This window comes from Cervus elaphus, chromosome 9 (genome assembly GCF_910594005.1).
Source record: "Cervus elaphus chromosome 9, mCerEla1.1, whole genome shotgun sequence".
Classification (NCBI taxonomy): Eukaryota; Metazoa; Chordata; class Mammalia; order Artiodactyla; family Cervidae; genus Cervus; species Cervus elaphus.
The window spans coordinates 6,654,607-6,680,034 of NC_057823.1; the positions used below are offsets into that span (position 1 = coordinate 6,654,607).

Sequence of the window (25,428 nt, forward strand, 5' to 3'; positions counted from 1 at the left end):
CTTTGGCTTCAGCATCAGTCCTTCCAATGAATATTGAGAGTTGATTTCCTTTAGGATTGATTGATTTGATCTTCCTGCAGTCCAAGCGACTCTCAAGAGCCTTCTTCAGCACAATTCGAAAGCATCCATTCTTCAACACTCAGCCATCTTAATGGTCCAACTATCACATCTGTACATGACTACTGGAAAAAACATAGCTTTCACTGTATGGACTTTGGCAGCAAAGTGATGTCTCTGCTTTTTAATATGCTGTCTAGGTTTGTCATAGCTTCCTTCCAAGGAGCAAGCGTCTTTTAATTTCATGGCTGCAGTCACCGTCCACAGTGATTTTGCAGCACAAGAAAAGAAAATCTGTCACTTTTTCCCCTTCTATCTGCCATGAAGTGATGGGACCAGATGCCATGATTCTAGTTTTTAATGTTGAATTTTAAGCCAGAGTTTTCAAACTCCTCCTTCACCCTTATCAAGAGACTCTTTAGCTCCTCTTCCCTTTCTGCCATTAGAGTTGTACAATCTGCATATCTGAGCTTATTGATATTTCTCCCAGCAATCTTGATTCCAGCTTGTGTTTCATCCAGCCTGGCATTTCACATGATGTACTCTGCATATAAGTTAAATAAGCAGGATGACCATATACAATGCACTCCTTTCCCAATTTTGAACCAGTTCCTTGTTCCATGTCTGGTTTTAACTGCAGCTTCTTGACCCGTATACAGGTTTCTCAGGAGACAAGTATGGTGGTCTGGTATTCCCATCTCTTTCAGAATTTTCCACAGTTTGTTGTGATCCACACAGGCAAAGGCGTTAGCGTAGTCAATGAAGCAGAAGTAGATGTTCCTCTGTAATTTTCTTGCTTTCTCTATGATTCAGCGAATGTTGGCAATTTGATCTCTGGTTCCCGTGCAGCTTGTCATCTGGAAGTTCTCGGTCCACGTGCTGCTGAAGCCTGGCTCCAAGGACTTTGAGCAGAACCTTATGCTGCTGCTGCTTAGTCGCTCAGTCGTGTCTGACTCTGTGCAACCCCGTGGACTGCATCCCGCCAGGCTGCTCTGTCCATGGGGATTCTCCAGGCAAGAGTACTGGAGTGGGTTGCCATGCCCTCCTCCAGGGGATCTTTGTGACCCAGGGATCAAACCCAGGTCTCCACCAGGGGAGCCCAGTGTGAAATGAGTGTAACTGTATAGTAGTCTGAACATTCTTTGGCATTGCTCTTCTTTGGGATTGGAATGAAAACTGACCTTTTCCAGTCCTGTTCCCACTGCTGAGTTTCCCAAATTTGCTGGCACATTGAGCGCAGCACGTTGACAACATCAGATGGCACATCAGGAGAGTGATTTATTCAAAAGGAGATAGGCACCAATCTCATCATCTTTGTGTGTCAGTTGTGATTCATGAACTGACACAAGGAAAAGGCTTTGGCAGGAAGCGTTAGCCTGGCACAAGCCTGTGTGTTCTGAATTTGTCCAAAGACTGTATGTTGTTATTATGGTACACTCACTTTTATAATTGTGTGTTAGTCGCTCAGTCGTGCCCTGCTCTTTGTGACCCCAAGGACTGCAGCCTGCCAGGCTTCTCTGTCCATGGGACTTTCCAAGCGAGGACACTGGAATGGGTTGCCATTTCCCTCTCAAGGGCACCTCCCCAACCCAGGGATCAAACCCAGGTATCCTGCATGGCAGGCAGATTCTTTATAGACTGAGCTACTAGGGAAACTCCACTTTTATAACACATACATTTATTTATTTACCATCTATTTAGCTGCATTAGGTCTTAGCATGGGGGCTTCAGTAATTGTGGCATGCAGACTTAGCTGCTCCAAGGCATGTGGGATCTTAGTTCCCCGAGCAGGGATTGAACCCATATTCCCTGCATGGCAAGGCAGATTCTCAACCACTGGACCACCAGGGAAGTCTGGACACTTGCTTGAATGGCCTTTTTTAAGTATTAACATTCACTTTAGATTAGACAGCTGTGCTTCCACTGCACTAATGAAATGTTTTCACTGAGCTCAGTGGATTCACTGTATTTCACTGAAAAAGAGGAAGAGATCAAGGGTGGGGCTTCTTTGTTATTTTCTATGGACAGATCCCAGGAAGGACCTACAGCTGACTTCACCCTGATGCCAGCCCTGGGATCAGCAGGGCTAGGGTCAACCCGGCCCTGACACCTAATTGCCCTGCAACCCTGGAGCAGCCAACAAGCCCCAGTGAAGCCCCAGTGTGTTTAGCAGTGTAGCAGGAGAATGACAACCCTCGTCCTGCTGGCCAGGGGAAAACCGATGTTCAAACCGTAAGACCTTGCTGAGCCAGTGACTCTGCACAGGAGTAGAGGAGGTACATTCACGTGTAAGTACGTGCACAGCCCAGGCGTGGACACATGCTGGAGGGCTCCAGAAACATTCACCCGGCAAACAAATGCACAAACAGGGGTGCCAACTCATTGACACAAGGCCCAGCAACAAGACCGCCCAGGGCAACCCTCCTTGGAAATGGGGAAACCAAGGCTGAGTTAATCCAGGGCCAGGCAGAGCTCTGATCTCTGCCCACCTCCAAATCTACTTTAAACAACGCTTACAGCTGAGCACGCCACAGGCCTTGAAATCTAGTGGGCAAACGCGAGCAACAGCAGAGTGCCCGAGCCTAACCTTTCACCAGCAGCCGAGCCTGGGACTGGGCCTGGCCAATGTCGCAGGTGTAGGTGTCACTGTCTGCCTTCTCCAGGGCGCTGATGGTGAGCCGCAAGGTCAGGCCCTCCTGGCTGGGCGCGTGCTTCCCCGAGGCCCGCAGCTCCGTGAGGCCCTTGCGCCAGGTCACCGAGCCAGCAGGGTGCTCTGTCTTGCAGGTGAATGTGGCTGTGCCCTTCTCCTCCACATGCAGGTCAGCCAACGGCTCCGTGAACCGGTTTGCCTTTTCTGGTGAGGGGCAGGAATGAACGGGAGGGTGAGGCCGATGCAGACGCCATGCAGGCCCTCAGGATGGGAAATCATTCCCATCACTCGTGGTTCTCCAGGCCCACCCCAGACCCTCAGGGACCTGGACGAGTCCCTTCTCTGCTGGGTGCCTCTCCCTTCCTACCTGGGGCAGCCCCAGGCGCTCATGGGGTTTACCTTTCACTTGGAGACTGGCTGTGCTTTTGGAAGACTCCGTCTCACATGTGTATTTGCCTGAGTCTTTGAGTGAGACTGCATGGATGACCAGCGAGGCCCGAGTGCCTTCGGTGAGCAGGTCGTACTTCTGACTCTTGCGGATGGCCTTCCCATCCTTCAGCCAGTGCACTGGGGTCCCTTCCCGTGACAGCTCACACCTCAGCACCACATCCTCACCCAGCGTGGCCTGCTGGTCTTCCAGTGGCTTCATAATGTCAACTGACCTCTCTGAAAAGAACAGACATGGTGCCTGATAAGGCCTGGCCGTAGCTCCACCCATGACCATGGCCCTAGCCACGCCTGGGGTTAAGACAGGGCAAGCATTCAAGAGCTTTCAAGCTCTGGAGGCTGAGACCACAGAACCTACAACTCTAAAACTTCTAACTCTGGAACCTCAGGCCTAGGGACCTCAGAGCTCTGGAATGATAGGGGAGGACCCTGGGAAAGAGAGCTGTTAGACCACAGAATCTTAGGTTCTCACCACTGTTCAAAGCTCTGGAACTCCAAGCATGGCCATGGGCTGAGCTTTACCCCTTGGCACCAAGTATTTATGCTGGAAGTAACAGCTTATAAATTTCAATGGCAATTTCACTACCAACATGAGCCATGCACCCTGGGAGCTACCACAGCAGTTGAACCACGGGCTGAGGATTACAAAACCTGCTCCTGCCCAAAGGCTCCAGAACCTCATCCTAAAGGGTAATCCTGGTCGTCCACACACGTCTGGATGACCAGAACACCCCAGTACTCCAACAGATACCTCGAGGTGCTCAGCAGGGGCTGGGGAGACAGTCCCTAGACATACAGACACACATCCTTGCAGCTTCCAAGCCCAGGACCCTGCCTCCAGGCTTCCTGGGGAAAGCCCAGGCTCAGGAGCTCCCAAAACAGCCCCTGGACACAGCCCCTTGACCTGCCCAAGCCAGTCAGTCCCCGCTGCCAGCATTCACCCACCTTTGACGATGAGTGAGGCCTTGGAGGTGAGGCCCCGCACAGAGAAGACCACCTCCCCAGCGTCACTTGGCACGGCATCTCGGACAGCTAGAGTGTACTTGCGGCCCTGGCGCGTGGCACAGAAGCGGCCAGAGCTGCCCACTGTTCTCCCGCTCACTGTCCACTCAGCCACACCGCCAGTGTCCTCATGGGACAGGATGCACTCGAAGCTGCAGCTCTCGCCCTCCAGCACCTCCACCGTCTTCAGCCTCTTGGTGATGCCCACGTGCAGCTCTGCAGGCCACGGGAGACAGCTGTCATGCCAGCTGGGCCCAAGGAGGCCTGCCCCATGAGACAGGTGCCACCAAGCTGATAGCAGCCTCAGGCCAGACCCCAGGAGGGGGCACACCTCTGGATGACATGCATACCCCCTTCTCTAACCCCACTCCCAGGAGGCCTGCTGCCTCTCTCAGCAAGTGTCCTCTTGGCCTCCTGCTGTCCACACCCTGGCAGTCAGATGGCTGACAGCTGTGAGTGGCAACCAGAACCCGGAGCCACGCCCCACCGTCTGCAGCTGGCTGCCGCACGCACCACGCACGCTGACCCCGGAGCCACGCCCCACCGTCTGCAGCTGGCCCCGCACGCACCACGCATGCTGACCCCGGAGCCACGCCCCACCGTCTGCAGCTGGCTGCCGCACGCACCACGCACGCTGACCCCGGAGCCACGCCCCACCGTCTGCAGCTGGCCCCGCACGCACCACGCACGCTGACCCCGGAGCCACACCCCACCATCTGCAGCTGGCCGCCGCACGCACCATGCACGCTGACACGAGCACGGGTCTCATCAGTGCCCACGTCGCAGGTGTATAGGCCGGCATCATCCCGAGTCAGGCCGTGCACCACGAGGCCTCGCGTGCCCGCCGTGTGCAGGAAGTCATACTTGTCACTGGGGCCCAACTCCACGCCGTCCTTACGCCACACCACGTGGGCGTGCTGATCAGACACCTCACACTGCAAGGTCAGTGTGCCCCGCTCCTCTGCAGACACATCGTCCAATGCCTTCAGGAACACCACCGGCTTCCCTGCAGGAAGAGCGTGGGCGTCTCAGGGGACCACCTGCCACCTCTGGCCCTCTGGGCAAGGGTCCCAAGGGTCCCCACGGGCCACACACAGCCACCTCACCTCTGACCGCCAGGTGGGCGGAGGCTGCAACCTTGGGGGAGGAGATGCTCACGGTGCCCCTGTCAGCCTGCCGGACCCGCTTCAGCACCAGCGTGTGGCGGCGGCCCTCGTGGGTGATCTCGTGGAAGCTGTCGTTATACAGTGGCGTCCCATTGAGCAACCAGTCCACTTCTTCATCCTCGTGGGACAGCTCGCAGGAGAAGCAGGCACGGCCCTCCTCCAGCACCTCCACGTCCTCCAGCGGCTGTGTCACCGTCACCTTCCGTTCTGCCGGGAGCATGAGGCAGCTTCAGCCTGACCGCTGCCGCTGCCTCCTCTAGAGACCCTCTGGGGTCCATGGCCCTGCTCTACCTTCCACAGTGACCTCCCAGAGACCCTCTGGGGCCCACGCCCCCTCTCAACTTTCCACAGAGACCTCCCAGAGACCCTCTGGGGCCCATGCCCCACGTCTCTCTGCCTTCCACAGTGACCTCCTAGACACCCTCTGGGGTCCACGCCCCCTCGCTCTCTACCTTCCACAGTGACCTCCCAGAGACCCTCTGGGGCCCATGCCCCCTCTCTCTCTGCCTTCCACAATGACCTCCCAGACACCCTCCGGGGCCCACGCCCCCTCTCTGCCTTCCACAGTGACCTCCCAGAGGCCCTCTGGGGCCCACACCTCCTCTCTCTCTGCCTTCCACAGTGACCTCCTAGAGACCCTCTGGGGCCCACGCCCCCTCTCTGCCTTCCACAGTGACCTCTTAGAGACCCTCTGGGGCCCACGCCCCCTCTCTGCCTTCCACAGTGACCTCCCAGAGACCCTCTGGGGCCCACGCCCCCTCTGCCTTCCACAGTGACCTCCTAGAGACCCTCTGGGGCCCATGCCCCCTCTCTGCCTTCCACAGTGACCTCCCAGAGACCCTTTGGGGCCCACGCCCCCTTTCTGCCTTCCATAGTGACCTCCCAGAGACCCTCTGGGGCCCACGCCCCCTCTCTGCCTTCCACAGTGACCTCCCAGAGACCCTCTGGGGCCCACGCCCCCTCTCTGCCTTCCACAGTGACCTCCCAGAGACCCTCTGGGGCCCACGTCCCCTCTCTACCTTCCACAGTGACCTCCGCGCTGCTCTGGGCACTGCCAGCCTGGCACCGGTAGACACCGGCGTCCTCAGGGGTGAGCCGCAGGACACGCAGCTCTGCCATGTGGCCCTCCAGCCTCATCTTGAACTTGCTGGACGGTGCCAGGGGTGTCTCCTCCTTGTACCACTGCACAGCCTTGGGGGGAGGCTTGAAGTCACAGGACAGGATGACGGACTGCATCTCCCGCCCCACCTTGGGCTCCAGGGGCCGTGTGAGCACCACGGGAATGTCTGTGGCGGAGCAAAGAGGGAAGCAGGCATAAAGTGGGCCAGACCATGAGGCCGGAAGCCCTGCCCGCCCAGGCCCTGTCCACCCTCCGCCGAGCCGTCGGGCAGGGCCCTCTCACCGGAGACCACCAAGGAGGCGGTGGAGCGTGACTTGCCGATGGTGAAGTACACCGGTCCCGTCATGGTGGAGTAGGTGCGCCGCAGAGTCAGCCGGTGCACCGTGCCCTCCTGCTCTATCCCCACGTCAGCCCCCGCCTGCAGCACCGTCTTTCCCAGCAGCCACTTGGGGGGCCGCACCGAGGGGATGGAGGTTTCACACTCGAACCAGGCAGGCGCCGGCTCCATCACCGTCACATCCTGCAGGCCCCGCACGATCACAATGGACTGCTCTGTGGATGAGGGCCAGTCAGCGGGGCAGTCCTATGGGAAGGTCATGAGCCGCCCCGCACCCCCCACCTCTGCAGGGTCTGCTCCTGGGAACAAACCCTCTCAGACACACTCACATCCTCCCAGGAGCACCCCGAGGCCCTCCTCAGAGCTGGATGCTCAGTCGCTTTAGCTGTGTCCAGCTCTGTGCAACCCTATGGACTGTAGCCCGCCAGGCTCCTCCATCGATGGGATTCTCCAGGCAGGAATACTGGAGTGGGTTGCCCTGCCCTCCTCCGGGGGATCTTCCCCACCCAGGGATCGAACCCAGGTCTCTTACGTCTCCTGCATTGGCAGGTGGGTTCTTTACCACTAGCGCCATCTGGGAAGCTCAAGCCTCCAAGTGCCACAGGCCACAAACCCTCTCCTGGGGAAAAAAGGAACAGCTTCCACCCGGCCCTGCCCAAACCTTCTACGAAGAAGTGTGCACTGGTCTTCACGTCGCCGGCATCGCACGTGTAGGTGTCCTCGTCCTCGGGCTGGACGGTGTTGATGACCAGCTTGCGGTAGAGGCCGTCGCTGACCATCTCGTACTTGGCCCCGGGATGCAGCTCCACGCCGCCCTTGAACCACCGCACCTGGGCACTGGCCCTGGACATCTGGCATTCAAGCACGCCGCGGTGCTTCTCCATCGCAATCTTATCCCGCAGTGGGCGAAGGATGGACACGGGCAACTCTGGGGGTCCACCCCGCGGGGTCAGAGTGGGCGCACAGCGAGCCTGAACCCCAGGACGCGGTGCTCTGGCTGTGCACCTTCCCACCAGCCAAACTGGGACCCCACGCTCAGGCCGAAAAGAGCCCAGGCGACCCGCCCGCCAGAGCCAGCAGGCGGCGAGGCAGAGTCTCACCCTCAGGCTGGCCTGGGACGCGCCGCTCACCTCCGACCACGAGGACAGAGTGCACACCCCCACACCCGCTACCGTCCAGTGGGCCCTCGGCACGTGCGTGCCCGCCCCACCCGACACCCCATCCATCCCCTCACCACACGGCCTCGCTCTCACCCGGCACGCCCCTGGGTCCACTACACCCTGTCCTCACCATGTATATCCCAGCAGCGCGGGCCCCTACCCCAGCCTGCTCCCAGGCCCCTTCCCCCTCCTGCCCCCCATCACCCCGACTGTCACCAAGGTCACCAGAAAAGGCTGCTATGCTCACCTCCTGCAGGGGCCTTTCTCTCCAGCATTTGCTGAGGTCCCAGGAGGGACAATTTACTGGTAATGACATTTTAAACAAAGAAGGAGACCCCAAGACTGCCTCCCCTACTCCACTTTCTTCCTGCTGAGGAGGGAACACCCCTTCCCCTCCTCCGGGGTCATTTCTAACCTCATTCCAGGAGGGACCCCAGGACAAAGACAGCGGGCATTCCAGCCCCGTAAGACTCAGCATGTGTGCTTGTTCACACAGACCCTGTCCAGCCCATGCCTTGTCCGGGGCTCCCATTACCTTTGACTCGGAGCTGGGCTCGCGATTCTGCATTTCCCGCTACAAACTTGATTTCCCCTGCATCTTCCACCAGGACCCTCCGATAGATGAGAATGTATGTCCTTCCTGGGGACAAAGCCCACTCAGCACTAAAAGGCAGGCTGGCCCGGGGACGGGGAGGGATGGCCTGGGGGCAGGAAGTGGGGAGAACCCCTGCTGGCCCCCCCACTGCTCCCGTCTCACCTTCCTGGCGGATCCTCACGTTGTCACTGGGCCGGAGCTTACTGTCCTCCCAGAACCACTGCGCAGGCACCTCATCGTGGGAGACCTCACAGGAGAAGGTGGCGCCCTCTTTCTCCACCACTTCCACATCCTCCAGAGGCCTCACGATCTGGACGTTCCGGCCTGGGGCACACAGCAGACCCTGCTACACCCCGAGGCACAGACCTCCTATCTGACCACCACCCCCGGCCCAGCTTGCTGACGGGATACAGGCTGGGCACAAGGGCAGAACCAGAGGGCCAAGCACTTGCTGGGGGACGCAGTAGGGGCCAGGAGGTCCTTGCAGCCACCCACCCAGCCCTCACCTTGCACCTTCAGGGAGGCCGAGCTCTGAGCATCATGGGCATCGCACACGTACACGCCCTGGTCTCCAAGCTCACATCGGTAAATGACGAGACTCCTGCAGGCCCCCTGGGCCACCATGCCCATGGTCTTGCTTGCCCGCAGCTCCACACTGTCCTGTGAAGGGATGAGGCCGGGTCAAGGGCTGGCACTGCCCAGCAGAGTGGTCTGACACTTGCCCATCCCTGGTGAGAGGCAAGAGGGGGGCAGAGGAGTCCGCAGGCACCTTCAACCAGCGCACATCCACGTTGGGGCGTGAGAGCTCACAGTCCAGGGCCACCTTCTCCTTCTCTGTGGCCACCACGTCCTGCAGAGGGCGGACGAACTTCACGGGCAGCTCTGAGAAGACAGGAGGGAAGTGCTGAGAAGCAGGGCCTCTGTGCAGGGACAGGGTCTGAACTGGCTGGAGTCACTCAGCTGGTTTCAGGAAGGAGTCCCCTCCCCTACCATTCCCCACCAGCCTCCCTGGCACCGTAGGGACAGGGGCAGGCACTCTCCACCTGTGAGCACCCACCAGTGACCACCAGATGAGCAGAGGTGTGCACGCCCTCCGCCCTGAAGGCCACCAAGCCACCGTCCTGCCGCTGCAGCCGTGACAGCGTGAGGGTGTGTGTGGGGCCGTGCACCGCCAGCTGGCAGTTGGGTCCCGGCTGCAGCCGAAGACCGTTTCGAGTCCAGCTGCCCTCCACGTCCGCGTGGGACAGCTCTACTTCCATGGTGGCTGTGCCCTGCTCCTGCGCCTCCACGGCCTGCAGGCCCCGCACGAGCTGGACCTGGCGCACTACGGGACAAACGAAGGGGAGGATGAGCCACTGCAGCAAGACCCTGGCCCTCGGGCCAGCCCCCGTCACTTCCCCCGGGAGCCTCTCGGTGCCCTGAGGGGGAGGCCTCCCCCGCTTCACTCCCTTCCCCTCCTCCCCAGCCCCGGCCAAGTGCAGGGTGTTCTTCCCTTTTCCCCCTGTTCCAAGGCCCTGCCTCCAGACGGAGATCCCCTCTTCTCCTACCCTCGCTACCTCCTCAATGCTCAACCCCTAGACCAAGCTCGCTTAGCTGCTCACTTTCCACAGTCAGCTTGGCCTGTGTCTTATCGTCTGGTGTCTCGCAGCCGTAGAAGCCACGGTCAGCAAAACCCACGCCGTGGAGGACCAGACGGTGACTTGCGCCCTCGGCGTGGATCTCCACTTTCTCGCCCGACGCGAGTGCTACAGCATTGCGTGTCCACTTGACCTCCGGCCACGGCCTCGTCAGCTCCACCTCCATGGTCACCGAGCTCCGCTCCTCCACGGTCTGTGGCTCCAGCTTCTTTTTGAACAACACCGGAGCCTCTGGAGTCATGAAAGAAAGAGATCACCAGAACCCCTGTTTCCTCTCAGAAGAGCAAGGCAGAGGGACCTGGCCCCTGACCCCCAGCCAGAGAGCTACCCTCCACCACATTCTGACTCCGAGCTAGGGGAGGCCTTGGCCATACACAGGGCCCAGCTGTACGTGTGCGCAAGTACGATTTTATGGGTGGATAACAGCACTTCAGCTGGAGGAGAGCGTGGCAGCTCACTCCAGTATTTTGGCCTGGAGAATCCCATAGACAGAGAGTTTACCATCGCCCCTTCAGAGCAGGTGCCTGGCCCCATGGCCCCACACTGCATCTGACAAACCCACGGCCTCTGAAGCCAGCCCAAGCAGCTGGATCCAGGCCGGCAGCAGGGTGTGTCAGCACAGCCGCCTGGGAACCAGCTCACTAGGAGAAGTTGGTACAAGAAGCTGCCGCGCCCTCCCTGCCGCCCCACAAGCTCACCTCGGACCCGGAGGGCGGCCGTGGACTTGATGCCCTCAGCCTCCGCAGTGACTTGGCCGGCATCCTCCAGGGCCAGGCTTAAGATGGTCAGGCTGTGGTTGGCACCCTTCTGCGATATGAGAAACTTCTCGCCGGACTGTAGTTGGACACCATCTCGGAACCATGTGACCGCCACGTCGCTGGGGGTCACCACGCACTGGAAAGTGGCCTCGCCCCCCTCCTCCGCAACCACAGCGCTCAGCCCAGACGTGAACTTGACCACGCGGGGTACTGTGGACAGGGGATCCACTTGAGATACAGATAGGATAGGCGGGGCCTCCCCCTCTTGCAGACTCCGCGGAAGCACACGTCTTCCAGGAAGCCTCCCAAGAATGCGCCGCCAAGCCACCCACCCTCCCCGGCGACCCAGCCCATGGACCTGGCACGCGCATACCGATAACGGTGAGCGTGGCGCTGGTGTGGTCGTCGCGGCTCTCACACACGTACTCCCCTGCATCCTCTGCCCGCAGGCCCGACACCGTGAGTGAGCGCCGCGGCCCCACAGCCGCCATCTGGAAGCGTTTGCCGGCCCGGAGTTGCGTGCTTCCGCGGCGCCACACCACCTCCGCCTGCTCGGGGCTCAGCTCACAGACGAGCGTCGCCGTGCCGCCCAGATCCCCGCTCACAGGCTCCAGGGGGCGGCAAAACTTGGCAGCCACCTCTAGGGTAGGGGAGAGGAAGGGACGTCAGCCTGGCAGGGTTCAGGCCGCGGGACCGGCTCCGAGCCACCTGGCTGCACGCCCGGAGCCCCACCCGGTCTCCACTCCAGGATGCTGCCAACAAGGGGTTCCCAGGGGACCACCCCATGGAGCCACTCACCTTCCACCTGCACCGGGAAGTCCTGCCCCTCTGCGCCCACGCGGCAGCTGTAGACAGCACTGTCCAGGGTCTGCGCCCCACGCATGGTCAGGGTGTGGGTGTCCCCCAGGCTGGCCATCTCATGCCGCTTGCTGCGGCGAATCTCCACACCATCTTTGAACCAGGTCACCGTGGCCACGGAGGGCGCGGCCAGAGTGGCTGTCAGGACGATGTCCTCGTGTTCCCTGACCACCAGCAGTTCCCTGCGTCTGGGTTTCTCTGGGGCCGGGGGCTCAAACTCTGGCTCTGGGCAGGGGGATAACAAAGGAACATTAGACAGGGGACCCTCTCATCCTTGGCCTGAATCCCAGCCCCCTCCAGGCCATGTGGTGGGAGAAGACTTGAAATGAAACTGCTTAGGCTGTCCGCCTCTCCACCGCGGCCTCTGCTGAGCAAGCCAGAGAGGAACACATCAGGGCCACACTCCGCCTGCCAGGCGCCATCCAGGCTCCCGGGGCAGCACAGGGCAGTGAGGAGGAGCCCCCTTGGACCACAGGCCTGGGGGCCACAAGCTCTGCCCAGCAAGAGCTGTGAGTCCAGGATCGCTGCCCCAGCCCAAGGGGAGATGGGCCCCGTGAGCAGCTAAGGCAGGGGTAGCGGGGCACATAATGGCCCTGACGCAGCCTGGGGCTGGGCCAGAATTCCAGAAGAGCAGGAGGGAGCGCGGCTGGAAGGGCAGCCAGGGAGGACAAGCTCAGTAGAGGAACCCTGCTGTGGGGAGGGGAGAGACCAGGCAAAGACTGGGAGGTGTGAAAGAGCCTGAGTGCCTCTAGCAGCTGGGCACCGGGGAAAGGCCAGGGCAGAGAAGGGGGCAGAGGGGGGCCTGGGAGGGGGCCTACGAGGGCCCCTGGGGGGCTGATCCAGGGGCCACCTGGCTGCAGGATCAGATGCCAGGGCCACGGCTGGGGAGAGAGACAGGGTCAGTGAGCTCAGGACTCGGAAACCCAGATGTCACCAGCAGCAAGAGGGACAGGAGCAAGCAGGCAATACCTCCGCTTGGCTCAGGCCCAGGACAGAGGCCAACACAACAGGCTGACCTAAATACAGCTGGACTGTCAGGGGCCCGAGCCCAGAGAAGGGGGCTCCAGACCCAGTGAAGGCAGGGGCGTTCAAGGCCAGAAGTTCCCCAGAGCAGGGCTCCACAGCTGCCCAGGAAGACTTAATATGGGAATAGTGCCCCCTGCCGACCACAGACAGAGAACGGTCATTTCAACAGACTACAGACTTTTGCAGCCTGCAGATGGCTGAGAAAGCCTCTGTGGCAGGTTTCATGCTGGGAAAGGTACGGATGTGGTGGGGAGAAGCGGGAATCTGGGGGAGCAGATGTCAAGAGTGTCCTGGACTCAGGGCTGTGGCAGGCATCCTGCCACTCAAGGGCCTTGCCAGGGGACAGAGCCCTGGAGCTGACTTCATCCACGGAGAACCCAGCAGAGGACCCCAGGCCCAGCATCCGCCGCACTCACGTCCCCCACCCTGCTGGGGACGTGCTCATTCCCCCGTTTGTCGGCTGCTCACGCCCTCCACCCAGCCCTGGCACCCACCCGTGACGTCCAGGTGGAAGGAGACCTTCTGGCCCCCGGCCTCGCAGCTGTACTCCCCGGCATCCGCCTTGCCCGCCTGCTGCACCACCAGCTGCCGGGTGCAGCCCGTGGCCTCCACATGCACTTTTGAGCTTGAACTCAGCTTCTTGCCGTCCTTGTACCACGTCACCTCCGTCTGGGCCTGGGCCACCTCGCAGCTCAGCGTGGTGCGGGCTCCTGCCTTGGCCTGCACCTCTGTGTGCACTGACTGCTCCTTGGCAAACGCCACCACAGGCTCTGCAGACAAGGAGGATGCACAGGGTCAGAGATGCATCTAAGCCGGGAATGCAGCAGTATGGGAAGAAGGCCTGGGCAGACAGAAAGGGGGGCTGGGCCCTGCTCCAGGCTCTGCCTTGGGCCACAAGTGCCCACAATTGATCTATACATTCCGTGCATGCTGCTCCAAGTGGGGACTCTGGGAAAGATTTCTTTCCTACACATATTCCTCTAGGAAAGGAACTGTGGGATCAGGATGCACGTGCCCTTCAACCTTCCTAGATGATGCCGTCTTTCTCCCCTGACTGTACAGAGAACACTCCCACCCACAGTGCATGAGAGTTCCTGAGGCTCCATGCTCTCCGTGTCGTCAGCTGGCGGCAAGCCAGTAGGGAGCATGGTTGTACTTCCCGAGCTTTCTTTTGCACAGTCTTAACGGGCTTCCCTGGTGGCTCAGAGGTTAAAGCATCTGCCTACAATGCGGGAGACCTGGGTTCAATCCCTGGGTTGGGAAGATTCCCTGGAGAAGGAAATGGCAACCCACGCCAATATTCTTGCCTGGAAAATCCCATGGACAGAGGAGCCTGTGTGGGCTATACTCCACAGGGTAGCAAAGAGTCGGACACGACTGAGCAACTTCACTTCACTTTCAACAACTTGCAAAGTGAAGCACCATTTCTGATCTTTTTGGCTTTTGGTGTTTGTCCTTCTGCAGTATCACTGCCAGATGTTCACCCAGTTATCAGTAGCACTGTCTGTCTTTTCCTTTTTCATTTTCAGGAGCTCTTCATATATAGAACTTTGACAATTATGGGTGTGTAAATATTTTCTGCATCTTTGTCACTTGCTTCTTTATCTTTTTATGTGTCTTCTGTTGACATAAAGGTCTGAGTTTTAACACAGGCAAGTATGTCAATTGTCCTTTGTGGGACCCTCTTACACTGCTGGTGGGAATGCAAACTAGTACAGCCACTATGGAGAAAAGTGTGAAGATTCCTTAAAAAACTGGGAACAGAACTGCCATATGACCCACCAATCCCACTGCTGGGCATACACACTGAGGAAGCCAGAATTGAAAGAGAGATGTGTACCCCAATGTTCATCGCAGCACTGTTTACAATAGCTAGGACACCTGATGCAAAGAACTGACTCATTGGGAAAGACCCTGATGCTGGGAAAGACTGAAGGCAGGAGGAGAAGGGGATGACAGAGGATGAGATGGTTGGATGGCATCACCAACTCGATGGACACAAGTTTGAGCAAGCTCTGGGAGTTGGTGGTGGACAGGGAGGCCTGCTGTGCTGCGGTCCATGGGGTCACAAAGAGTTGGACACAACTGAGTGACTGAACTGAATTGAGGACATGGAAGCAACCTAGATCTCCACTGGCAGATGAATAGATAAGAAAGATGTGGTACATATACAAAATGGAATATTATTCAGCTATAAAAAGGAATGCATGTGAGTCAGTTCTAATTAGGTGGATGAAACTGGAACCCATTATACAGAGTGGAAGTAAGTCAGAAAGAGAAACACCAATATAGTATATTGATGCATGTATGTGGAATTTAGAAAGATGGTAGCGGTGATCCTATATGCAAGGAAGCAAAAGACACACAGATGTAAAGAAAAGACTTTTGGACTCAGTGGGAGAAGATGAGGGTGGGAAGATTCGAGAGGACAGCATTGAAACATGTATATTACTATAGATAAAATAGATGGCCAATGCGAGTTTGATGCATGAAGCAGGGCACTCAAAGCCAGTGGCTCTGGGACAACCCAGAGAGATGAGGTGGGGAGGGAGGTGGGAGTGGCATTCAGGATGGGGGACACATGTGCATCCATGGTTGATTCATGTCAATGCATGGCAAAACCACCACAATATTGTAAAGTAAGTATCCTCCAATTAAAATTAATTAATTTTTAAAATGTATCCTTTGTGATTAATACATTTATATACTGCTTAAATCTTTTATTACCATCAGGTCATTAAATAATCTATATTAGCTGCTAAGAGCTTGTTTTAACGTTTATACTGGAGTCTCTAACTCACCTGAGTTAGTGTCCATGTCTGCTGTGAGTATGATGTTAATTTTTATTATAGAGGAGTAGATATAAATATATATATGGTTATATGGTATTAGCACAGTTTATGAAGAAAATTACTCTTTTTCTACACCACACAGTAGCACTACATAGTTAGAAAACAGAAAGGGGATGGGAGAGTTTGGTTAAATGCAGGGCTGTGTCAGAGCTCACTATTCTATTTCTTTGTATTTACCCCTGCACTGAAACCCAGCTGTTCACTACTGTAATTTTATAATGTTTGATATCTTGCAGATCAAGTGTTCTCATTTTACAAGTGCTTGAATTCCACTTGACCCCTGGAATCAACTTGTCAATTTTGACACACCCAAAGAACTTCTCTCTGGATTTTGATTGGTGGTATGTGCTCAGTTATGTCCACTCTGTCCACGGAACTCTCCAGGCAGGAATACCTGGCCTGGGCTGCCATTTCCTTCTCCAGGATTCTGAGTAGGAATGGACATCTTTGTGCCTCCCATGCATAGCTCACCATTCATCTAGATCTTCGTTGTCTCCCTAAAATGTTTAATAATATCCTCTCCTGGAAGGCTTAAACACATTTTATTAGACATGGAGTCAGAAGCCTGACACTTTCGATGTTATTTAATTGTCTTAAAGTATCATTTTCTGACTCTCAGTATATCAACATAGAAGCATTTTTTGTGTATTTTGTATGTGGCGATTATTCTTAACTTTCTTACTAACTTTAAAAATTCTTTCTACTGTCTGCATTAATAATGTTATCATCTAGGAACTCACTTATTGCTTTATCTAAATTTTACTGTATATTTTTCCTGACAGTCTCTACAGTATTGGACATAAGTTGTGATAGTGGAGCCACCTGAAATGCTCCAATGAAAAGAAAAGCTTTCAAGGTTTCTCTGTAAGTGTGATGTTTGCTGTTGTTTTCTTTAGTACTCTGTATCAAATTAAGGAACTATCCATTTATTACTAGCTCAGTAAGAAGTTATCAAAATGAATATATCCTGTATTTTATAAAACTCAATCTAGATATGATATAAATATTTTATCAAGCATTTTTATTCTGCATTTTTTAAGGCAGAAATATGCTTTTTCTCTTTTAGCTTCTTAATGTTAAAGACTGATTTTTCTAATGCTCTGATCCACAGGACTGGGAAAGGTCAGTTTTCATTCCAATCCCAAAGAAAGGCAATCCCAAAGAATGCTCAAACTACCGCACAATTGCACTCATCTCACACGCTAGTAAAGTAATGCTCAAAATTCTCCAAGCCAGGCTTCATCAATACGTGAACCGAGAACTTCCAGATGTTCAAGCTGGTTTTAGAAAAGGCAGGGGAACCAGAGATCAAATTGCCAACATCTGCTGGATCACCGAGAAAGCAAGAGAGTTCCAGAAAAACATCTATTTCTGCTTTATTGACTATGCCAAAGCCTTTGACTGTCTGGATCACAATAAACTGTGGAAAATTCTGAAAGAGATGGGAATACCAGGCCACCCGACCTGCCTCTTGAGAAACTTGTATGCAGGTCAGGAAGCAATAGTTAGAAGTGGACATGGAACAACAGACTGGTTCCAAATAGGAAAAGGAGTATGTCAAGGCTGTATATCGTCACCCTGCTTATTCACCTAATATGCAGAGTACATCATGAGAAACTCTGGGCTGGAAGAAGCACAGCTGGAATCAAGATTGATGGGAGAAATATCAATAACCTCAGATATGCAGATGACACTACCTTTATGGCAGAAAGTGAAGATGAACTAAAGAGCCTCTTGATGAAAATGAAAGAGGAGAGTGAAAAAGTTGGCTTAAAGCTCAACATTCAGAAAACTAAGATCATGGCATCTGGTCCCATCACTTCATGGCAAATAGATGGGGAGACAGTGGAAATAGTGTCAGACTTTATTTTTTGGGGCTCCAAAATCACTGCAGATGGTGATTGCAGCCATGAAATTAAAAGACGCTTACTCCTTGGAAGGGAAGTTATGCCCAACCTAGACAGCATATTAAAAAGCAGAGACATTACTTTGCCAACAAAGGTCCGTCTGGTCAAGGCTATGGTTTTTCCAGTGGTCATGTATGGATGTGAGAGTTGGACTGTGAGGAAAGCTGAGCGCTGAAGAATTGATGTTTTTGAGCTGTGGTGTTGGAGAAGACTCTTGAGAGTCCCTTGGACTGCAAGGAGATCCAACCAGTCCATCCTAAAGGAGATCAGTCCTGGGTGTTCATTGGAAGGACTGATGCTGAAGCTGAAACTCCATTACTTTGGCCACCTCATGTGAAGAGCTGACACATTGGAAAAGACCCTGATGCTGGGACGAATTGGCGGGAGGAGGAGAAGAGGATGACAGAGAATGTGATGGCTGTATGGCATCACCGACTCGATGGACATGGGTTTGAGTAAACTCCGGGAGTTGGTGATGGACAGGGAGGCCTGGCTTGCTGTGATTCATGGGGTCACAAAGAGTCGGACACGACTGAGCGACTGAACTGACTGACTGACTGATGTTGAACAAACCTTGCATTCCTGGATTAAGATCTTCATGTATTGCTCCACTCACTTTGCCAATATTTTGTACAGGATTTTGATATTGATATCCATAAAAGATTGGCCTGTAAATTCAATTCTTTATACTTTGTCAGATTTTGGTATCAGTGCTATGATAGCTACATGAAATGAGTTAAAGAGTGTCTGTCTATACACACACACACACACACACATATAAATAGACATCTACACACACACACACATATATATATATCCTTTTTCCATTCTCTTAAAGAATCTCCATGAATATGAAATAGTTTTCCAGAATATTTCATATAATTTGCCAGTAGAGCCACTGAGCTTCATTTTGTGCTATGAGATTATTTTATTATGGTTCCATCTATGTAAAAGATTATAAGACTGTTCAAGTTTATTTCTTCTTGTGTAAGTTTTGATATAGTTTTATAAGAGTTGGCCCATATTTCAAAACTTCTTAAATTTACTTGTGTGAAATAATATCATATTTTATTATAATAATGTCAAAATGATTCACAGTGGATTTCTTGGTATCTATATACACCTATGAATCACTATATACTAATACAATATCAAACTGTTATCTGGTGGCACTTAGGAGTCAATGTAGGACCACAGCCCATCTCTACTTGAAGTTAACCTCTCTTAACAAAATGAAACTAAAGTTAGTCTGCAGACATCTCTGTGGAGCACCTCAGAAGGCACAGAAAGATACACGTCATTAGGAATGAAACTACCAGTCAGTGGTGCTACTATAGTACCTCTTCTTTAAGAAAGCCTATTGCTGTAGGGAAAGCTCCTTAATACTCTGCATTTCTAAATTTATAAATCAAGCTCCAAAGGGAATACTGACACAGAATGTACTAACTGAAGGCAAAAACCCCCCCAAAATTTGCTTTTGAAAGAATGTACCATATCTCAGAGGTGCACATCAAAGGCACCAATCCTCTTCTCTTGGTTTACTTTGCACAGACGTTGCAACAGAACAGGAACCTAGATTTTGAAACATTTATGTGCACAGATAACTTCTACAACCATGCGCAAGAAAGAAATAGTGTCCCATAACAGCTAAAATAAATTCAAACTTGAGGCAATGCCAAGTACGATTATGGGGCTGAAATCCTCTTGTCAGGTTCAAAAAACTACAAACATCTCTTATTATGGAGAATCCTTATATGATGCTGGGTGAGAGAATTTGGATATTGCTAAAATGTCCAAAAAGTACATTCACATATCCTGAGGTGAGGGATATCTGGTCTACTTGAGACCCCAAGGGCCAGATGGAGCCAGGGTCCTGGGCACCAAAGATCACCTGGAATATTACAACACGGAAACACCACTGGGGGTGCACAAGAGAGGCCCCTCCTCCTCCCCCACACACCATTCCCACCCAGTGTCCCTGGGATCAGCCACGAGCATGAGAATGGGAGCTGGGAAGATGGGAGACATGAAGAGGTTAAACGCAATGAAAAGATCCTGTCATGGCTGTAAGTCAGTCACATCATCTCCAAAAGATCCTCTCAAATAACTGACCTGTGACGTCCAGGTGGAAGGAGACCTTCTGGCCCCCGGCCTCGCAGCTGTACTCCCCGGCGTCCGCCTTGCCCGCCTGCTGCACCACCAGCCGCCGCCCGCGGCCCGTGGCCTCCACACGCACTTTCGAGCTCGGACTCAGCTTCTTGCCGTCCTTGTACCACGTCACCTCCGTCTGGGCCTGGGCCACCTCGCAGCTCAGCGTGGCGCTGCTTCCCGCCACGGCCTGCACTTCACTGCGCACTGCCTGCTCCTTCGCAAACGCCACCATAGGCTCTGGGGACAAGGAGGGATGCACAAGGTCAGAGACAGTAAGTCAAGATGCAGCAATGGGGAGGAAGGACTAAATGGTGAAGCAAGAAAACTGGAAATTTCTCTAGATCCTGGCTAGCTACGTGGCCTTCTCACCGAGTAATGACATTTTACCTATATGTTCTCCCACTGATCCATGCGTGTTGTTCCAGGTGAAGACGTTGCAAGAGACTTCAGCGTACACACTACTCTGGGAGAGCTTCAGGGTCCTGAGGCATTGGCTCCTCAACCTCTCTAGATGGGCACCCAAAGGTCAGTGTAGGCCCCCAGCCACAGTTATCTGACATTAACGCTCCCACAGGCCAGCTCAGGGAGGGATGCACTCTCAGCTGCAGTGCAGACGCGGTCTGGAGCCTCCAGCCTCTGGTGTACGCTCAGCGTGTCAGCTGTGGCCAGTCGGGTGGGCAGGAAGTTGGACCCCCTTGGCTGCCTCTTGCACGGCATGCATGACTCAGAAAGTGGAGTGGCGTTTTCAGTCTTCTGGCCATTACTGTCTGCTCTCCTGTGGTGTGACTCTTCCAGTGTTTCAGCTGACTTTCAATAGCATTTTCTGTCTCCCCCTTACTCATTCTCCAGATCTCTTCACGTGCTTAAGTGCTGGACATTTGACAGATGATGCAGTTTGCAAATACTGTACCCATCTGCATAACTTGCCTTTTCACTCAAGCTTTTGTTTTAAATATGTTTATTTGGTTTCACCACATAGCTTGTAGGATCTTAGTTCCCCAACAACGGATCAAACCTGTGCCCCCTGCAGTGGAAGCACAGGGCTTCCACTGGCCCACCAGGGAAGCCCCCAAATTTAGTTTTAAGGTAGTCGAATATAGGACATTGTTCCACTGTTCTATTTAAGACTTCTTTTACCCTGAAGCCATTAGATAATCTATGTCATCACCTGATGTTCTATGGTCTTCCTTTCATACTCTGGTCTCTAAACCACCTGGAGTTCCTTTTTAAGTGCTGTTCCAGTTACCTATGCAATTTTTTATGGTTAAATGCTGCAAATATCATATTAAAAAGACCATCCTTTCTCCATTGCCTATACAAGCTCACCGGTTTGAAAACAAAAATGGTGGGGATGGGGGCGGAGTTGGAAGTTCATTTATTCACAGGCCTGATTGTGAGTTCACTATTCTGTTCCTTTGATCTAATAACTATCCCTGTATTGTAACCCCAGCATCTTTATTGCTGTAGCTTTATGATAATTCTTTTTTTCCAAGAGTATGTTGGCTCTACTTGACCTTCGGAATCTGCTTCTCAATTTTCAACTATCCAAAGAAAAACATTTGTTGGACTTTGATTGGATGTGAATATATCTGAGTCTTTCATAGATTTCCATCTGTTTCTTTAGGCATTTTTTACTCTCTCTCTCAACAATGTTTAACCATTTCCCCCCACTAATGTCTTAAACATCTTTATTTTATTTGGAATTGGAAACATCATACTTTTCACAATGTTGTAAATCTTTTAAAATTTCATTTTCCAACTAAGCTGCTACTATATGGAAACATGTTTTCCACATCTTGACTTTTTACATGGCAATTTTCTCAACTCTTATACTAAGTCTAATTAATCTTTTAGATTTTCTGAATTGATATCCATGTAATGTCATTTCTTCTAACGTTTCATGCTTTGTATTGATCTGCTTTGTTTCTGAAGCTACATAAGCCTTGCAATATGGGAGTACAACTTTATCACAGTGTATTGTCTTCTTGATATATTGCTGAATTCAGTTTGTTAATATTTTGTCTAGGGTTTTCCTTTGACAGCTATAATAAACTGACCTGTAATTTTAATTATTGGTACATTCCTTGTCAGATTTTGGTGACCATGTTATGTTACCTACAGAAAACCATTTGCAGAGTGTATGTCCTTCTATTCTCTAGAAGAATCTCCCTGAACATGGATTAACTTCTTTCTAAAATGTTTAATATAACTCACCAGGAAAGCCACTGGGCTTAGATCTTTCTGAGAAAAATGATTTACTGTGGTTCAACTTACTTAAAAGGTTTAGAACTGTTCAGTTCAGTTCAGTCGCTCAGTCGTGTCCGACTCTTTGTGACCCCATGAATCACAGCATGCCAGGCCTCCCTGTCCATCACCAACTCCGGAGTCTACCCAAACCCATGCCCATCGAGTTGGTGATGCCATCCAACCTGTTAGAGTTGTCTAATTCTTCTGTGTTACTTTTGATAATAGTTTTCTAGGAACTGGCCAAATTGCCAAAATTTTTCAAATTGACTACCATAAAATAATGTCATATTCTCTTAAAATATTAATAACAGGGGGAGGAGCCAAGATGGCGGAGGAGTAGGACGGGGAGACCACTTTCTCTCCTACAAATTCATCAAAAGAATAACTGAACGCAGAGCAAACTTCGCAAAACAACTTCGGATCGCTAGCTGAGGTCATCAGGCGCCCAGAAAAGCAGCCCATTGTCTTCGAAAGGAGGTAGGACAAAATATAAAAGATAAAAAGTGAGACAAAAGAGCTAAGGACGGAGATCCATCCCGGGAGCTCTTAGGCGGCATTGCTTGGGGTAGGGTCCGGGCCCGAGTGCCCTGAGGACAATCGGAGGGAACTTCTGTGAGTTGCCAACTTGAACTGTGGGAGACCAAAAGAGAGAGTAAATTAACCGGCCCGAACACACTGCCGGCCGTTCCCAGAACAAAGAGACCGAGAGGGTCCAGAGAGGAGCTCGCAGGCTGCGGACCGGCCCAGCCCCACCGGAGGCAGGAGGCAGGGGGGAGGGGAAGGTCGCGGCGAGACACAGGGCGCAGGCACCCGACCGGCGCGGGCGGGGACTGGGGCTGGGGACGCGGAGGGCGGAAGGTGCGCGCGCCCAACTGGCGCCAGCGGAAACTGAGACTGGGTCCGCGGAAGGGAGGGGGCGCGCCACACCTGGGTAGAGTGCGCCCACCAAGCCCCTGGCTGCCTGGACCGCTCTGACGGGGAAGGCACAGAGAGCAGGCGCAGCTTTTCCTTCCGCGCTTTTGTGGAACACCCGAGGGCTGGAACCTCGCGCAGCGCGGGGCGCGCTCCATATAGAACAGCCGGCAGCCTGAGCAGCACAGACGGAGAAAGCAGCATCAGCCCCTCCCGGCAGCCCCAGCCCATCCCCGCGGCGCAAGCCCGTCCCCGTAGCGCCAGCCACGTCCGGCAGCGCAAGCCCCTCCCTGCTCCGCAGAGCGACGGAACTAGCTACCTGAATAAGAGTCCACCTCCGCCCGCCTGTGTCAGGGCGGAAATGAGGCTCTGAAGAGACCGGCAAACAGAAGCCAAATAAACAAAGGGAACCGCTTCAGAAGGGACTGGTGCAACAGATTAAAATCCCTCTAGGAAACACTGACTACACCGGAGGGGCCTGTAGATATCGAGAAGCGTAAGCTGGAACGAGGAGCTATCTGAAACTGAGCCGAACCCACACTGACCGCAACAGCTCCAGAGAAACTCCTAGATATAATTTTACTTTTTTCTCTTTTTTTTTATTTTTATTTTTTCTTTTTTTTCTTTTTTCTTTCTTCTCTTTTATTTTCCTTTAAAATCCCCTATTACTCCCCCATTACTCCTTAACTTTCATTTCCACAGACTTTTACGATTTTTTTAATTAGGGGGAAAAAAAAAATTTTTTTTTCTTTTTTCTTTTTTTTTTTCTTTTTTTTCTTTTTCTTTCTTGTTTTTTTCTTTTTTTTCTTTCCTTTTTCTCTTCTATTTTCTATTTTTCTTTTTCTCTTATTTCTTTTAAAGTCCTCTAGTACTCCTCTACTACTCCTTAATTTTCATTTTCAATACACCATAACCTTACAAAAAAAAAAAAAAAGAAGAGAAGCCCTATTTTTAAACCGAAGATTATTCTCTCCCAATCTTGACTCTCTGTTTTCTACCTCAGAACACCTCTATTTCCTCCTTTCCCCTTCTCTTCCCAATCCAATTCTGTGAATCCTTGTAGGTGACTGGGCTACGGAGAACACTCCGGGAACAGACAGCTGCGTAGATCTGTCTCTCTCCTCTTGAGTCCCCCTTTTTCTCCTCCTGTTCATCTCTATCTCCCTCCTCCCTCTCCTCTTCTTCATGTAACTCTGTGAACCTCTCTGGGTGTCCCTAACGGGGGAGAATCTTTTAGCCATTAACCTAGAAGTTTTCTTATCAGGGCTGTATAGTTGGAGAAGTCCTGAGACTACAGGAAGAAGAAAACTGAAATCCAGAGGCAGGAGACTTAAGCCCAAAACCTGAGAACACCAGAAAACTCCTGACTACATGGAACTTTAAGTAATAAGTGACCGTCCAAAAGCCTCCATACCTACACTGAAACCAACCACCACCCAAGAGCCAATAAGTTTTAGAGCAAGACATACCACGCAAATTCTCCAGCAACGCAGGAACATAGCCCTGAACATCAACATACAGGCTGCCCAAGGACACACCTAACACATAGACCCATCTCAAAACTCATTACTGGGCACTCCATTGCTCTCCAAAGAAAAGAAATCAAGTTCCACGCAACAGAACACTGACGCAAGCTCCCCTAACCAGGAAATCTTGACAAGCCAATCGTCTAACCCCACCCACTGGGTTAATCCTCCACAATAAAAAGGAACCACAGACCTCCAGAATACAGAAAGCCCACTCCAGATACAGCAATCTAAACAAGATGAAAAGGCAAAGAAATACCCAACAGGTAAAGGAACATGAAAAATGCCCACCAAGTCAAACAAAAGAGGAGAAGATAGGGAATCTACCTGAAAAAGAATTTAGAATAATGATAATAAAAATGATCCAAAATCTTGAAAACAAAATGGAGTTACAGATAAATAGCCTGGAAACAAAGATTGAAAAGATTCAAGAACTGTTTAATAAAGACCTAGAAGAAATAAAAAAGAGTCAATTAAAAATGAATAATGCAATGAATGAGATCAAAAACACTTTGGAGGGAACCAAGAGTAGAATAACGGAGGCAGAAGATAGGATAAGTGAGGTAGAAGATAAAATGGTGGAAATAAATGAAGCAGAGAGGAAAAAAGAAAAAAGGATCAAAAGAAATGAGGACAATCTCAGGTACCTCTGGGACACTGTGAAACGCCCCAACATTCGAATCATAGGAGTTCCAGAAGAAGAAGACAAAAAGAAAGGCCATGAGAAAATACTCGAGGAGATAATAGCTGAAAACTTCCCTAAAATGGGGAAGGAAATAGCCACCCAAGTCCAAGAAATCCAGAGAGTCCCAAACAGGATAAACCCAAGGCGAAACACCCCAAGACACATATTAATCAAATTAACAAAGATCAAACACAAAGAACAAATATTAAAAGCAGCAAGGGAAAAACAACAAATAACACACAAAGGGATTCCCATAAGGATAACAGCTGATCTATCAATAGAAACCCTCCAGGCCAGAAGGGAATGGCAGGACGTACTGAAAGTAATGAAAGAGA

The 25,428-nt window shown here is 52.4% G+C and overlaps 1 protein-coding gene across 1 annotated transcript in view; it reads right to left on the reverse strand.

Annotated features, from left to right (window-relative positions):
- Positions 1 to 25,428, reverse strand: part of OBSCN (obscurin, cytoskeletal calmodulin and titin-interacting RhoGEF) — a 226,880-nt gene that overhangs the window by 69,801 nt on the left and 131,651 nt on the right. The window contains exons 21-39 of the mRNA XM_043910748.1: positions 19,685 to 19,960; positions 13,308 to 13,583; positions 11,728 to 12,012; positions 11,303 to 11,569; positions 10,870 to 11,139; positions 10,136 to 10,402; positions 9,592 to 9,858; positions 9,304 to 9,416; positions 9,041 to 9,194; positions 8,697 to 8,858; positions 8,475 to 8,579; positions 7,441 to 7,707; positions 6,725 to 6,994; positions 6,342 to 6,608; positions 5,263 to 5,529; positions 4,896 to 5,162; positions 4,100 to 4,372; positions 3,107 to 3,373; positions 2,645 to 2,911 (exon numbers count right to left, since the gene is read on the reverse strand). Of these exons, the coding sequence (XP_043766683.1) occupies positions 2,645 to 2,911; positions 3,107 to 3,373; positions 4,100 to 4,372; positions 4,896 to 5,162; positions 5,263 to 5,529; positions 6,342 to 6,608; positions 6,725 to 6,994; positions 7,441 to 7,707; positions 8,475 to 8,579; positions 8,697 to 8,858; positions 9,041 to 9,194; positions 9,304 to 9,416; positions 9,592 to 9,858; positions 10,136 to 10,402; positions 10,870 to 11,139; positions 11,303 to 11,569; positions 11,728 to 12,012; positions 13,308 to 13,583; positions 19,685 to 19,960 (4,587 nt within the window). The remainder of the gene's footprint in view (positions 1 to 2,644; positions 2,912 to 3,106; positions 3,374 to 4,099; positions 4,373 to 4,895; positions 5,163 to 5,262; positions 5,530 to 6,341; positions 6,609 to 6,724; positions 6,995 to 7,440; positions 7,708 to 8,474; positions 8,580 to 8,696; positions 8,859 to 9,040; positions 9,195 to 9,303; positions 9,417 to 9,591; positions 9,859 to 10,135; positions 10,403 to 10,869; positions 11,140 to 11,302; positions 11,570 to 11,727; positions 12,013 to 13,307; positions 13,584 to 19,684; positions 19,961 to 25,428) is intronic.